At 42.9% G+C, this 16369-nt stretch overlaps 1 protein-coding gene across 1 annotated transcript in view; it reads left to right on the forward strand.

Annotated features, from left to right (window-relative positions):
• The window catches only part of AFF3 (ALF transcription elongation factor 3), a 336652-nt gene that overhangs the window by 189208 nt on the left and 131075 nt on the right, over nt 1–16369 (forward strand). Inside the window, exons 5-7 of the mRNA XM_080377268.1 lie at nt 2319–2405; nt 8034–8070; nt 14386–14437. Of these exons, the coding sequence (XP_080233394.1) occupies nt 2319–2405; nt 8034–8070; nt 14386–14437 (176 nt within the window). The remainder of the gene's footprint in view (nt 1–2318; nt 2406–8033; nt 8071–14385; nt 14438–16369) is intronic.

Here is a 16369-nt window from a genome sequence, read left to right on the forward strand (position 1 = left end):
AGTCCTCTCCCTGGATGAAGGCATCATTGTCAGACTTGGGCTGGCAAGGTGGGAGGGAAGAGCTCTGCAGCTGTAAGATCGGTTTCTGCATGGCATATAGCATGAAGATATCTCCCTGAAGGTGAAAGTGGGGGTCAGCCACCGTATCACCTGGAGGAACTGTTCTTGGGCAAATGGAAATCATAAGTACTGAACAGCATATTTCACAAGTAGGATAACTTTAGGTCAAAGCTACCAGACTTTCCCAGTCTGGCTGCCCTGATTCTTCAGCTGACAGAGATAACGTAAAGCTTTGCCCTTCAGAAGAAAGGGGCACATAGTTCATCCCTGTGCATACTTTTGGGCCCAGCAGCCCAACTTGTAGGGAAAAACTCTTTGTTTGGGAGCAGGGTTTTACCAGTGGAAACACCTGTAGTCTATATGAACGGCATCCCATTTCTAGAAAGTAAGTAAATAGTCCTGTAAGGGAAAAGCAAAGAAAAGCAGGTGATAAAGCGATACTTTTTTAGATCACAGCCTTAAGATTAAATGTCCACGTTGCAAATCTCCTTTTCTTCAATTTATGGTCATAAACCTTTACTGTTGAAGTATTTCTCAATATGTAATTCCTTAATCTTTTGAAAACAATAGCATTTGTGCCAGGTACTTTTAGCAAACAGCAATCTGGTTGCCTGTGTTTTTTGTTGCCTGAGTTTAAAGAACTTACTGTATATTAAAAATGACTATATACTGCTATTGCTGGCACTTATCAGATAAGGAAGTCATATGATGAACAATCTGCCTCAAAGAACTGAAAAGCAAAGCAATTCTGATACTGAAACTGCAAACCAGATGATGCTCTGATTAGAGGCACGCACATAGATTACAGAAGTATAATAAATCATGTAACTTTTTAGGCTCAAATAAAATAAAAGAATGTATTTTTTATTAGGAAATAAACTGTTTATCAAGAATGCTTTAAAGGTGACATTTATTACTAATAAACTATGTTGAAAGGGCTGATCCTTTCATTGGCAGAACAGCTGGAGACTTTCCCTTATGTAAAAAATGCCCCAGCTCAGTCCGTGCTGGGTCAGGAAGAACTTCCATAAGCACTAACGAAGAATGGACAAGAGACTCACCCGCACCTTTTTTCAAATAATGACATTTTCCTTTCTTTTTAAAAAGGAATGAGTCACGGAAATATAACTCCAGTATTATTTTGGGACTGATCATGGATCTCAGTGTGACTCCTTGGAACATCACTTGAGAAACAATTCCGCAGTCAGCTAATGGTACCGAAACCCAGCAAAGCATCTGCCAGGCAAACCCTTGATGGTGTCAGCGAGACCCCTGCTTAGGCAGGATGTTATTTGCTCTTCAGCTCTTGAAACTTAGGGGCTGACTCTTCAGGGTTGTCATGCTCTACTCCTCTCCTCCTAATCCTGTTAGGTTACTTTGTACCAAATGCTATGGGTGTTGGTTCTGAACATATCAAAACCCATGTCTATCCTTTAACAGCCTGCCCTAGAGACAAATATGAAACCTCTCTCTTGATAAACTTCTTGTCTGAAGTGTTTAATTTACACCTCCCCAAAAGCAGCCTTGCTTTGGAGATCAACTCATTCAGGCTTGCACGATTGATGGCATTGAACATGGGTCTACCTGCTACCTGAAGCTGTGTCAAGGATGACTGCATACAAGTCAGGTCAAGCTCTTAGCTATTAAAAAAATATCCTTGAAAACAACACAGGGAAGAGCCAAAGGTGGAGTGCAGGACACCTTGTTTAGGGTTTGCCGAATGCCTGTGTTCTGCAAGGCACAAACACATTGCAGTTAGGAAGTTATTCAACTCCTTTACAATGATAAAGGCAATTTTAGGAATTAATCATTGAGCAAGTGTTAAAACATTTATCATTCTGACCCTGCCTATGAAATCTTTTTTGCGATTATTCCATAGTGTGTACCCCACTGGTCATGACCTGAAATTTTTGTTCCCATACTACAAAAAAAGATTCTTCTGTTAGTCTCACCATCCAGAATACATTGCATGATTAAAATGTAGTTGCAGATTGTCAGAAAAATCAAACTTCTTGCACTTAAGATACATTAACTATTCAGGAAAATTAAATGGTGCTTAAGAACTGCTCTCAGGAGTCTGAGATAAAAATCAATGTAGCTCATGTATTGTCTAGATTATATGTAAACTTGGCATTTCCTAGAAGCTGCAGTAACTTAAATATTCCACTACCCAGGCACTCTTGCTACTGATATACTATCATTGTCTCCTCTTCCATTGACTTTCTAAACACAGTTTGCTGTGCAATATTGTTTTTCAGGAGATGACCCATTCATGGCCCCCACCGTTGTCAGCTATTCATACACCAGGAAAGGCAGAACAAAGCAAGTTTCCCTTCCCAAACAAGGTAAGACACACAACATCATGTGGAACCGTGCCTCCTGCACCTCAAAATATGTCCTACATGAGCCCTGCCTAAGCGTGTGAGGCCTCTGGGCTGAGGTTGATGCTGTGCTGATGACCTTTTGTGTGTGTGTGCTAGTATCCCCTGACTTTTGCCTGCTTACAGCCTCTGCAGGGCTACACATTCTGGTTTGCATATCTCCTGGCAGCAGCACTAATGCTGATGTGTGGGTCACGGGTTCCTCGCTGCAAGGCAAAACTGCCGGTGTCCCTGGTGGGATGTTCAGATGTGGTGCCTTCTGCAGGCACCTGCTGAGCTCCTGACTGATACCTCAGGGCACATACATCTGCTGCAAGTCAAGAAGCTCCTGCTTGCATCCATTGTTCCTGCTTCATTTGGCTTCACTAGCCGAGATTTTTATTGAAACTGTTGAGGTCTGAGGGGGGCTTTACTAATACACTGGCCTCTGCAGTCAGAGGCTCAGGAGTGGGCATACATCCCCTGCCACCAACCTGGCTTCAGAGCCAGCTTTGCTAGAAAGGCAGGCAGCCCAGTGCCATGATGCCCAGAGAGGCCACAGAGTATTTGCCAGGGAAGTATTTGGTCTCTCAAGGGACCAAGGCCACTGGTACTGCTGATGGTGCCTTGAAACCAGCTCCACTGTCGTATGCGTTTCCCAGGGAGGATGCAGTGTGGCATGGTAAAGCTCACTGGCATGAGCTTGGGGAAACCACATTATTTATACTTGGTAAGTCAGGAGGGAACGAAATCAGCGCTCCTATGCAAAGGCAAATAAAATTTTCACATTGTATCATCATATACTTTTTATATGCCACAAGCATATTTCATGAAGTGTTCAAGCTTGAAAGATGGTATTGATGCTGCTTATAGCCTTTCTCCTGTTAAAGCAAACTCCTCTGGTAGCTTTTAAGTCCATTCTGCAAAATTTAGTGCAGGGAATAATTACAAGCACAAAGCCAAGAATCCTTCAAGATTTGCCTACAGTAAAACAGCTTTTCCATGGATGAGTGTCATGATTTTGAAGCACCGAGGGTGTAAACCAAAGCATCTCTGGCATGTTATGAAAGACAAAGAAGGAAATAACTCACTGTCGATTTGCTTATTGAAGGCAGGCAGCTGACCGAAGATGGTAGGTGGGCTAGGGGCTGGTTATGTTAGAGTAAATCCAGTAGGAGACAGATGTATCAGCAGCTTACATGCGGGTTTAGTGCCCAGATGGATGACAAAAACAAAGTGGTGCTTGCAGCTCTGCCGTTTCTGTCAGAACTACCACCACACGATGTGCTTGCACGGCATGTATGCAGATGTGTATGGGCAAGGTATGCACATATCTGTGTAGCCATCTGAATGTACTTCCTCAGAACTAAATATATTGTGATGAATATAGGAACAGGAGAACCAGAGACGATAGGGCAAAGCATATGTGAATAATGGGTGATACTGACTTTCTCATCTTCTTTCTGCCTGTTCATCCATATCCCTGGGAAATATTCTAATAGTTTGAACTGCAGAGCCATGTCAGAGATCTACCATTCATTTTTAAAGACCCTTTTCTACGTGGCTTCCTTTTGTCTTACCAAAGTAGACTTTCCATTTTATTTTAGCTTAGGATGAACAAGATTTCATCTTCATAGTTTTGTACATATAATAACATCACTACTGTATTGTGGGCTGGGTGGGCTGTATGGTCAGAAATCAGAATGCTTTTTGTGAGATGGGGAAGAACTACCTAACAAAACTGACCAGAGTCCTGGAAAAATCCTGCATTACTGGCCATAGACCATAGACACCACATCTATTTTAAAATATTTTAGAATAATTAAAAGCTACTCCTGTGGCTCACTCTGAATCTGTACAGTCACAGACTTTAGAAGGCATCTGCTTTTCAGGTTCCAAAATGCAAAGAATGGTTTCCTAATTTTTCAGACATGTTTTTGAAACATTCATAAGCTAGCTATTGCTTTTCACAATATGTGGTGTAAAACCTTTATTTGATCTCATAGGGGATGCTACCATAACTCTTAGGAAGCTTTCCCACAGGTAAGCTACGTAGTGGTCCCAACTTGTTAAAACCTAAGGACTGCACCAAACTGTTGTAGAGCACAGATTATTCAGATAAATGGGCCTGTCAGTTATGAAGTGGCCAAGGCCAGCAAAGAGGCTGAAAGGCTAAATTTGGGGCATCAAATTCATCTCTTCATTCCAAGCGATGCATGGTACCGTGAATTCACTTTCAGTCTTTATGGCAGCACTGAGAGACCAGTTCAGTTCACTTGCAATGACTCTTCCAGCCAGAGAAGCAAGTAGGCTGCAGTCCTTTTTAACAGAAGACAGTTCCCAAGTGTAAAGATACTCGTCATTTTGGGAATGAGAAAAAGAGAAGCTTGTAGGACTCTTGCCTTGTTGCAAGGATGCAAATCATCCTTACTTTTCTGTCTATAAAAATGGAGTGTCAGCATCATTAGTTCCCATACATGCCACATTGCTTTTAACCTGCAACTCAAGTAATTAGTGATCTGACAGCTTGAAACTTGAAATTTATTAATTAGGCTGTTAAAGTTGCAAAGGCCACAGCAACTATAGCTAGACTGGTTTTGAAATCAGTCTAGCAATAAATGCTAGAAACCTGAGGTTTATATTTATATATAGCACAAATATAACAGAATTGCATATTTGAAATGGAGTGTGCAGATGTGTCCATCTATGTAACTGTATGCTGGGTAGATGGGGGGATGTATGTCCATATGCTGTACCTGTATATGAAATCAGACCACATTAACATGGGAGGTCTGCACTGACGCAGGAGAACGGAAGTCCAGGTCATGTTTGCCACGTGCAGCAGTGTCCAGTATGTTTCCCAGCACAGCACTGCTGGGAGAGCACATTTAGGGAACTGTCCTTTATGTAATAAAGAGCATAAAGTTACATTTCATCCTTAACTTTGAATTTACTTTCTCTGTGGAATTAATTTGTAGTCCTGAATTTACTAGGAAGGGGCAATGATAGTCTCTTTATTTCTTGTTTTTCAAAGCTTAAGGATAATTGAATCAGTGTGTGATGTGACAGGCTGTGTGTGCTTTCCTTTCTCGGGTCTCTGTCACACTTTGTTATGTACAAATGATCAGGCATTATTTGATTGCAATTTTATTTAAAACATCTTAATAAATAAACTTTAAATGAATAATTAAATTTGGTAAATAAGAGCTCACTTGATGCTTGTGTGAATGAGCTTTCATGTTCAGGCATTAATTCTCTACTCTTGTGTGGGAAAAATTTGCTGTTAATTCTGCTTTCTGCTTTACTGTCTTTCTTCATTTTTACTGTGATTTCATGTCTTGAAAGTTTGATCAGGTGTTTGATTTCTAGTTATATGTATATGATATTATGGGATCAGCCAACATTTTGTTATCTGAGAATTAATTTATCCACTCCAGGAGAACTGGTGTCTTGTCACAAAGCTATTGGGTGATTATTCTCAGCAGAAGCTAAGTTATCATAGTGATGTTATTCTTTACACTCTGAATTCATTTACTTTTTCCTTTCTTCTTGATTTTAACAAGTTGGAGCAAATACATGGGAAAATAATCTCCAGAAGTGAAGACTTCACCTTTGGTTTTTAAGTTGCATGAAGTCATACTTTTTTCCTACCTCAGTAGGAGCATTCTCTCTTTTGCTATGAGATTTTTGTATTAGCCTTTATTATTAAGAATAATTTGTTGAGAATCAAGATGCTTATTTTAAAGATTCAGTCAAAAGGAAAAGTGAAAATGTTATAGCTCATATGTTTTACTGATGTCAGATTTGAGACTATGCAGAGCCAGTAGTACGATACTGTGCTAGGCATTTAAAGGGGAGGTTGCATTCTTCCTGAGGTTGAAAATGTAAAAAAGTGAGCAAGATGCTTGTTTAGCAGTTTCAAACACTTTTACAAACCCAAGGGTATTTTCATCAAAAAGATTGTATTCCCTCAAACTTCTCTAGGTACATAAATGCACTATTCTGGAAACTGAACGTGCTCTAATAGCCTGCTTTTATTGGCAGCCTGGTTGACTACTAGAATAGCATTTAAATTCAAGTGTATATGTCACTACATCACTACTGCAGGCTGATCCGGACTTCTTAAGATTATTCTATAATCTTAGTCTGTATTATACTAGATGATCTTTAAGGTCCCTTCCAACCCAAACCCGCACTGTCTTTTTGTGATTCTCTGATATTCAGTCACCAGAAAAAAAAACAGGCTTTAATATCCTGTCATCAGAAGCATTCACAAAAAGCTGAGGCAATTTGTCAAAAGTAGACAATTTGAAATTATTGAGAAATTATTGTCAGCATGTGAAAGATGGTACAGATCTTTTCATACTGCAGTTGAAGGTAGAAGCTAAGGGCTTCCCCAAAAATTTGATGTCTTGCAATTAAGGTGCGTAGGATGGTGATGAATTGTAGATGTGTATTATAGCCTAAAAATTACAGATTAAAGCCATAAGTCTGGAGAGCCTTGACTCCAGAGCAAATGGTGTAGACTGAGCAGATTTGACTAGCTGAGCCCCTGAGATCCCAGTATCTGCAGTCCAGCCAACGTCCCTTTAGAGATGCCAAGAAACTCTTGGGGCCCTGAACCCCTGAGGTATGCTTCCGAGTGACTCAGCAGCAAAACCTCAGCTCGGCCAAGTCAGAGCATCCTTGAGCTCTCTGGGGACTTGCAGTTCCTTTCTTGATGAGCTGTGAATTTGCTTCATCACTCAGCCTCTGTGGGCCAGGGATCTGGTCTCGTGCCCAATTCCTCACTGAAAATGATCATGTGTGTTTCTGTGGGTGTCTGGCCCCTCTGAACAGCCTTTGCTGCAGTTGTAACTGCAGCATGTATATGTGGTAGTATTCCCGTGCATGTCTGGGTTATTCAGAAGCAGAGTTACATACAGGATACCCTTCCTGCTGCCGTCCATGGCAAAGTGGGATTTTTTTCCTTAATATAAATATCTTTTTGCTATAGTTTATATTTCTATTTCACTTCTATTTATAGGCTTCTTTTGTATTTTTATGAATGCATATAAATTCTATGAGTAAAATACGTGAACATTTGCACATAAGGAAAAAATGGTCAGATTTATTGCACCATATTCATAGATATTGCAGTTGTGATACAAGGTTGACCTTGTAATCTCAGGGACCCAGAGCTAGGTCTGTATTTCCGTTCTCTGGTACTGTCAATATCAACATGTGAAAAGGAAAGACCAGCTGTGCTACTGTCGCAGGAATCCAATGGTCCATGAAACAATATTGGTCTTCCCTCTGTCTTCTCATCTAAACTTGTAGAAGATAATAGACAAGTTTTGGTTGATCAATACCTGAATAGTGAGCATGAGAGTCGTAATAGCTAGACAAGGAATTGCACCATTAACGGATTGTTGTGAAATAAGTTTACAAGCCTTAGAATTAATGGATTTTCAAAGAAATATTGGATTTATTCTTGTAATTGAAAATTACTTTGAAATTGAATGAACAATTAACGATGCTGTTTGTATTGTTAAGGTAATGTTCAAGCAAGTATTGCAGCTAAAAATTGCCATAAAAATAACACACTGTACCTATTTTCTATTATTACTATAGGAGTCACAACAGGGATCTACAGGACACAGCAATACAAGTAAGTACAAATTCATTTTCTGGCTGCACTGGATGGAGGGGATGACAATGTCTGTGAAAAACAAGTGACTGATAGAGTAAGGGACCAAGTAGCAGAATGGGATGGTGCAGAGCCTGGCTGTGGCCAAATGTGGAGAACTGAACTGAGGAGTGACCATCAAAATGTCAGCTCTTTTGGTGGACTGGGAAGAACAAAAAGGATTCATTTTGTTATGACTATTCTATTATGTAGATGAGAAAGACTGAAAGGTCAAAAAAGTGGCTTTTTTAGAAAGCCAGAAAAGAGCTGACCTAGTTACACGGTCATCCAAACTGCCAGAAAATTCTGTAGGAAGACTTGTTATCATTTCTCTTCCATAGGCATTGGTATATTTTGTGGCTATTGCACAGTAATAAGCTAGATAAATCCTGCCAAACTAACACCAGATAATGTCTCAAAGACCATATGGCTGTGGGTCTTTTTGGCTAGCGGTGTGGGCAGGGGAGTGATGTGTGCTTGTGTCACTCCTGGTTGGGGCCTTTCAGTGGACTCCAGTTTACAAATCATGGCACAGATCAGCAGCACTTTAATTACATTTAGTTATGGTAAAAAACTTAGCAGCTGTATTGAAAGGGAAGATTGAATCATTCTGTGAAACAAAGTATTAATCCTCTCCCCTGACACTTCTGACTTGTTAATGTTGTCTTGCATATTAAAAATACATGATCCTATCCTGCTCTCAACATAAAATCACCTCAACCAAAAGAATGATTTTGTTAGTTTCCTGACCTGTTAGCCACCACAGAGCCCTGTTTGCAAATTACAGGGCTGTGACTGAAGATGAAGAATGCCCTGAGCTGGTAGGTGGGGCTTTGAAAGTAGCTGGTCACCCACTGTGTGAGGGAGAAGACATCCAGAGAGACAAGGCAGGGAGATGTAGGCTATTAAAACAGTGTGGCAAGGGCTGGTGAAAGGTCAGCATGCAGAAGACAATGTTGTGAAGAAACATGCAGCAGTGTCACTTAATTGCTGGCACCAGTTTGATATTGCTGCGAGTACCAGCACTAAGGAAATAATAAAAGACAAAGGGGATGAGGTTCTGTTGGAAAATAATGAAAACAGTAATGAGAGAAGGAAGCACCAAAGGGCCATAATAGAGAGGGCTACACAAATACACGCAGTCACGAGCGTGACAAACACACCAGCTGAGCTGAGGGCTTCGCAATGACATCAGAGGCCACAGTGTCTGGCCAGCTTTGGTCATAGTTTCATTTTGAGTATGCCCTTGAATTGAATTCCCTTGAATATTGAATAAAATAGGCTGTTCTGCATGTCTAATGAAACCTGCTTTCCTGTGGGTTAGGAAATTGGTACTACCTCCTCACAACTTTCCCCTGCTCCTTACTCCAGTGGTCTCCAACCTCACTTTACTTCCAGTTCCCCCCATCTGCCCTCCCACACCACAGTACCTCCAGCTTCTTATCTCCGCATTCATCCTGCTCAGCAAAATCAGCATATATTTGCAGCTGGGCTGGGGCTGCATGCACTAGGTATTGCCTGGCTGGTGGCAACCAAACGAAAGAACAGCTGAACCCATGCACACCATCTTCACTGATGGCAAAAGTGTGGGTCACTGTCAGGCACCCAGGCACTTTTCCTAATGTTGCAGAGGGAATCTGACTACCTCTGAGACCTGCATCCATGAGCATTCCTGTTGAGGTGCTGGAATAAAACATCAAATAAGATAGAGTGAAATACATACTTTACCAATCCTGTATGTCAAACTCAAAGGAAATTTAGGAAAAAAAGGATTCAAATGTGTGGTGGGTTGGCCCTGGCTGGAGACCAAGTGCCCACCAAATCTGCTCTATCGCTCCCCGCCTCAGCTGGGCAGGGGTTAGAGGGTCGAGATAAGGACAGGGAGCAATCACTCACCAATTACAGGTGAATCGGGCAAAACAGACTGGACATGGGGAAATTAGTGTAATTTATTACCAGTCAAATCAGAGAAGGGTAGTAAGAAAATAAAACCAAATCTTGAAATGCCTTCCCCCCACCGCTCTCCACTTCCCGGGCTCGACTTCGCTCCCCCCCGCGGGCCGGCGGACGGTGCTGGGGCTGGGGTGTCCCTCAGGCGGTCCCTGCCGCCCCTGCCCCTCGGGGGAGGCTCCCCACACTCTGCCCTGCTCCAGCCCGGGGTCCCTCCCACGGGAGCGGCTCCTCCGCGACCTTCCCCCGCGGGAGCCCTTCCCCCGGGCTGCAGCTCTTCACGCACCGCCCCGGCCGGGCCCCCCCGCGGTGCCGCCCTTCAGGCCCGGCCGGCTCCAGCCCGGGCCCCCCGCGGGGTCACAGGCCCCGAACCTGCCCCGGCCCGGGCTCCCCCCCGCGGGGCCACAGGCCCTGCCAGGAGCTGCTCCGGCCGGGCTGCCCGCGGGTCGCAGCCTCCCTCGGGCACCCCCTGCCCCGGCCTGGGGTCCCCCGCGGGCTGCGGGGGGGGATCTGCTCCCCCGTTCGCCGCCATGGGCCGGGGGCACGGCCTGCCCCAGCGGGGGCTTCGCCGGGGGCTGCCGGGGCGTCTCTGCTGGGCGCCTGGAGCCCCCCCTGCCCCTCCTGCCCGGCCGGGGGGCTGCAGGGTGCTGCGCTCACACCTCCTCGCCCCTCTCTCCGGCTGGGGTCGGCTTTCCCACTTTTTAAACACGCTGTCCCAGAGGCGCTGCCACCATCACTGCTGGGCTCGGCCTTGGCCGGCGGCGGGTCCATCTCGGGGCCGGCTGGCATCGGCTCCATCGGACACGGGGGAAGCTTCTGGCAGCTTCTCACAGAAGCCACCCCCGTAGCCCCCCCCACTACCAAAACCTTGTCATGCAAACCCAATACAGAATGTGAGGAAATCCCCCCCACTACCAAAACCTTGTCATGCAAACCCAATACAGAATGTGAGGAAATGTTAGCAAATGACCCTATGTGGGAAAGAAATCTAATGGTCTATGTGCTGTGTTATTCAAAAGCGCATCTTCAGCGTTCCAATTAGCTGTTATTTCCCATCCCACCGTGTCTTCTTTGGAGTGGCTCTTGAGCCTGTCATTTGCAGTGGTTTTACTTCAGCTGAAAACGTTGTCTTTCTCATGGATAACATTTGCATTTCTCTTATCCTTCCCCCGCAAGGAAATCAAAGCATTTAAAAACCCATAACAGCTGAAGTTATACTGCTCTATAACAATAAGTATTATTTATTTCTGTAATCCAGAAAGGGAAACTTGGCCGGTTAGGTTGAGTGATTCACTCAAATTCCAGCTCAGAGGAGAGAACTCCTCTGGCCACCCACTATTCAGTGGGGAAATCCTACAAAAGTTGATTTGGATTTTATTTTGAACTGGGAGTAATCTGGGCACATCTCCTCTGTTTGAATCTAGAAAGATTAGGAAGGGAGTTGTGTGAGATGAGGTAGAAACTAGCAAAGAACTGCCAGCTCTGTGGCTAAGGATCCTCATGAGGACTGATGGTTTCCACCATATGGTTCTGTATGCATACACACACCAACACACAGACACACACATGTCCACACCCATTTCAGGAGACACACGCAGTGAAATAAAGACACACACACCTGAAATAAAGTGTGCTAACAGCAGTCCCATAGGGGGGTGGGTAGCATATTCTTTGTCAGTTCCAAAAAGACTAAGAAAAACAAGGGACAACACAAATTTGCCCATAAGAAGCAGCAGAGCTGGAGAGGATTTAGCAATTAGGCAAATGCCAGCCTCCCACAATGGTACCTGCATGGGTTTGGCAGGTTACATGGAAAATGGAAAGTAAATCTTAGCCTGGCCAAGAGTGAGTGTGAAAAAAACAAGTTGTTCTGACAGGTAATTCCCTTTTACATATGCTTATCCAAAGATCTTATCAGTACTGTGTCTGTGACATTCAGCTATGCTTGGTCTATACACATTTTTGAAATTTCTATGATTCAGTCAAGTGAGAACAAAGTTCGTAAGAACTGATAAAGCCTTAATGGCCAGATTTTCTACTCTGATAGGCTGGACTGATGCGTTTCTACCATCTGTACAGGCTTCCTCCTCCCCCTCCGCACAGAAGTATGTTAAGTGATGATTAGCATAAAAGCAGCTGCAAATGCTTACTGTAGGGTAATTCATTAATATCCAGTTTGGCTAAATCACAGAGATTCCCTTTTCTCTCTCCTCACAGTACTTACGCTGTTTCCCTTGTTGCTGCATTAACATACATTGCTGAAAGTAGAACTGATGTGAACTCTGCCGGCAAAGCACTCAGGAATCCATATTCCCTCTCACAATCAAACAAACCAGTGTTCATGGTAATAATTCATCACTTATAAAAAGCCTAAGTTACAAACAGAAAATTTTGAATATATGCCAACTGTTACTGTTGGTTTCTTGTTTCAAATTACCATAATGCAGATGAGCTCCAGGGCTCCAGGCACCCTAAGGCTGAAAAACGTATACTTGTAGCAACAGCTTTCTAGCAAGTGAGTTCATCATCTGGATATACTTTCTGAGGTCTCTGCTAGAAGCAAAAAGTGACCTAGAAATCACAGAGTGAATGTATTCCATCGTGTATGGATGCCCCCGCTCGTGCCTAAATTTTAGCTGTCCTCCTACAGTAAGTGCTTAGTTTCCCTAGAGGTCCACAGAGAGGCATCAGTGTTTTTGAAGTCATCCAAAGCTTCCCCATCCTATAGTTTAGGCACCTAAGCTGGGTAGACACAAACACTTTCAGAGGGGCAGATGAGATCTAAAAGCACCACGGCAAGGTGTTTGCAATACACAGAACCTTCTCTACAAGGCATCTGCTTCCAAAGGTTGCTGTCTAGGCAAAGTCCTTCAGCTTGCTTCTGTGCAGCAGTGGAAGGACATTGGTAGCAAAACCCTGCCTTTTCTGAAGGCAACAGCAAGTTTTCCAGAGGTAGCCCTCCCAGCCATTGTTGACACCCCAGCAATGTATGGGAATTGAGTGTGAGGACTTTGTCAGCAGCAAATGGATGATACGTAATGCTCACGTGCATGGAACAGGTTGGGGGCTAATCCAAAACCCACTCAATTCAAGTCAATGAGCAGAAAATCAGACAACACCGTAACAGCCTGACCACACTAAACACTTCTCAAATTTTTTTCAGAAGGCACAGGTGGATTTTGATTTAACAAAGCTTATTAAAAGGTAATGGAGAAAAATGCATCCATCAGTAAACCAGTCACACTCAACCTCTGCGCCTCCTTGTCTGCTAGGCAACATAAACTCATGTGTAGACAGCTATTAGCATCCAGCGACACACAAAGAGGAGCAGCAGCTGCGCAGTCACTAGGTCCAGAATTCAAGTTCAAGGTGATTCAAGTGGAGTCGCATACCTTGTATACCCATGGTAGAACTAAACAAAAATCTTAGACTGAAGCACAGCTTTCTCAGGTTACTCAGAGAGCAATAATTACAGCAAACAGTATCAGCCTTCCTTTTTTCCGGGGTGGGTGAAAAGGAGGGAGAAGGACTTGGCCTGACTCAGCGGAAGCAGTACCACCCCATCAGCTAGCAGCCTGCTTCCCCGGCGTCTGTGCTATGTAACTAAGCTGTGTTGGGCAGACATACGACTTTGGATCCAAGAAGGGGATCATCACAAGTCAAAATGCTGTGCAAGGACCCTTGTGAGTCATAAAGACATGTGAAGAGGCATCCCTTGGGCCTCTGATACTTCTCAAGCATTTGGGCACTTGACTTCTCCTGGGGTTGAGTGCCTAAGGCAAGATATACAACATTACAGGGAAGGCTTCCCCAGCCCCCACTTACAGGAGCCGAAGATCGGATCCTTAATCTGTGAAAATGAATGTGAACCAAAACATTCATTGGCAGAATTGTGTCGTAATCACTGCCTTACTAGCTCCCACTGATGGTGTTTTGCTTTCTATTAAATAATTACTGTTCCTGTAGCAGAGTTTTGGAGCTTGTGCATGTTGGATGGGGCACACTCTCATAGCAGAACTGTAGGGCCCTAGAGAATTCCTTTCCATTGCTCCAAGGTCTGCTATCCCTGGTAAAGCTTGTGTCCTCTAAGCAGCCTCTCTTGTGGAGTTTCCTTGCCTGACATTTCCAGAGTACATGTGGCAGTGACAAGAAAAGTCAAGTCAGGGTTGACTCCCTGCTTGCAAATGCTCCAGCAGTGCCCCGGCAGCCCTGTGATTGCCTCAGCAGCGGTCTGCATGTGTGGCAGGAGCGGTCAGTGTTCGCAATGAATAAAGCGTTGATGTGTCACATCTGAGCAGTTTCCATATTGATCCATTTCTGATGTCATTTTCTTCTTCTCTTTTAAAGGGAAAAGTGATGTAGAGCCAAAGAGTCCAGAGAAAAACGCAACCCATGCATCGTAAGTCACTTTTGCATTTAAGATCGGAGAAGGCAGCTGTGTTTTTATCAGATTTGCTGGGCAAAATAGAATTTGTTTTCATTAAGATAAAGTTCTTTCGCTGATGCTTTTCTTAAAACAGGTTTTTAGATAATGACTCAACATTAATTATTCCTAGAACTTTTGCATGCTAGTAAGTCAGAGATCTTTGCAAGTGAAATGGCTCCATATCACACTGAATAGATATGAGATTATTTTTGTGGGTGTGCAAGACTGGCCTTTACAACCTGACTTGAGCATTACCTTAATGCTGCTGGAGTCTGACACACTTGCTAAAAAACATCATGTCACATATGCCTTTGATGTACTGATGTAATTTTAAAAGACTGCAGTCTGCAGCTTCACCTCTGAATTACTTGAAATCCAATTACAGCTATCTCTGGTCTCTCACGATTTTGTTGATGTTTTTGAATTAACAAAAGAAGTCGAGAAATAGATAGGAACAGGCACTTGTAATATATCAGTGTTCACCTTCACTCTAGTGCAACAATAGAAGCTTTTACCATTTTTAATTCTAGTATACAAAGGACTGAATTGTTTTGCCAACGTAAACCAGTCTATGAAACAGATGGGCTGCAGGCTAGAAAAAAAAAATAGCATCAGTCTCCCAAACTGAGCTAGATAAGTGAAATCCTTTAATAACTACCAGGCAGGAGCATTATGAATTTCTGCAAAACCATTCACCTTTTTAATCCCATTTGAGGGAGGGAAGTTCTTGTAACAGTTAGTCATGTGAATTTTAGAGTGCATCTTGCCCATAATTTATGTTTTCTGATTCCTGTTATTTAAATTCAGAGCATTATATCATGTAAATCTCACAAGGTGTCACCATTTGTTACATGGCAAAAGCAGTCACAGAAGGAGGTACAATAACGGTGATTTATTGTGGGATGTTTTGATTTCTGCTGCAAATACACATTAAAAATCTTCTGGAAATGAATCTAGAAAAAGATTTGACATGGTATAAGGAATGGCTTGTCCTGCAGATTGTGTTGTGGAATGTAATTACAGTATGTGAGCATATTTAGCCAAACTTATTAAATGAATTAAGCATTAGCAGCCTTACTCCTTCTGATAGTATGATTGCTGGGAATGGTTAATAGAACAATTCCAATAATTATAATTTTTTAAAATAATATCACAATAAAGACCAAAAGAAGAAGGGTTTTAATGCCATCTGGAGGTATTTTTGAGAAATGAACACATTTTTTTTTGCTGATATTTAGCAATACGTAAAACATAAGCCAACCTCCAAAGTGTTTTTTCTAGTTAGACAGTATTTTATTGATGAGAAATGTTCTTTACTGTCCTTTCTTCTTCTTCACTAGATTAAAATCCTGTAAGATCTCTGAACCCACAATAGGGGTACCTCTGAACCCAGAATATGGGTGCAAAGATATGCCCCAATACGTTTATGGTTTTGGTTTGAGACTACATACTGTGTCATATAGTGTGCCTATAGCAGACCGGAATCTGGTTAGGTGTGAAAAGTTCCTTGCCTATAAGAGGTCTTAGTGCAACCTTTTGAAACTGTGCTAGACATATAGTATACTTAAAATTCTTATCTTCAAATCCTTACTATATGCTAAGGCTACCCCACAGCAGATATTGGCTCCCATAGCAATTTTTAGAAGTAGAAATGACTGGTTACCACTGATAAATGACTGCATTCAAGAAGGAAAGACCCCTCTAGAGAAATTGTGTGGAAAGAGACAGGAAGGAAAGGAGATCAGAGGAAGGAAATCAGCAAGTGCTGTGCCAAAAGAGGAGGAAGAAAATGAGAGGGGTACTTCTAAGAAGGAGAAAAAGGAACCGAAACCACCAAATTTTCAGAAAGAGATATAAAACTGAGAGAAGTGGAAGAAGAAGCAGAAGAAAACCAGAGGTAAAACA

This window comes from Falco punctatus (assembly GCF_963210335.1).
Source record: "Falco punctatus genome assembly, chromosome: 2".
NCBI lineage: Eukaryota > Metazoa > Chordata > Aves > Falconiformes > Falconidae > Falco > Falco punctatus.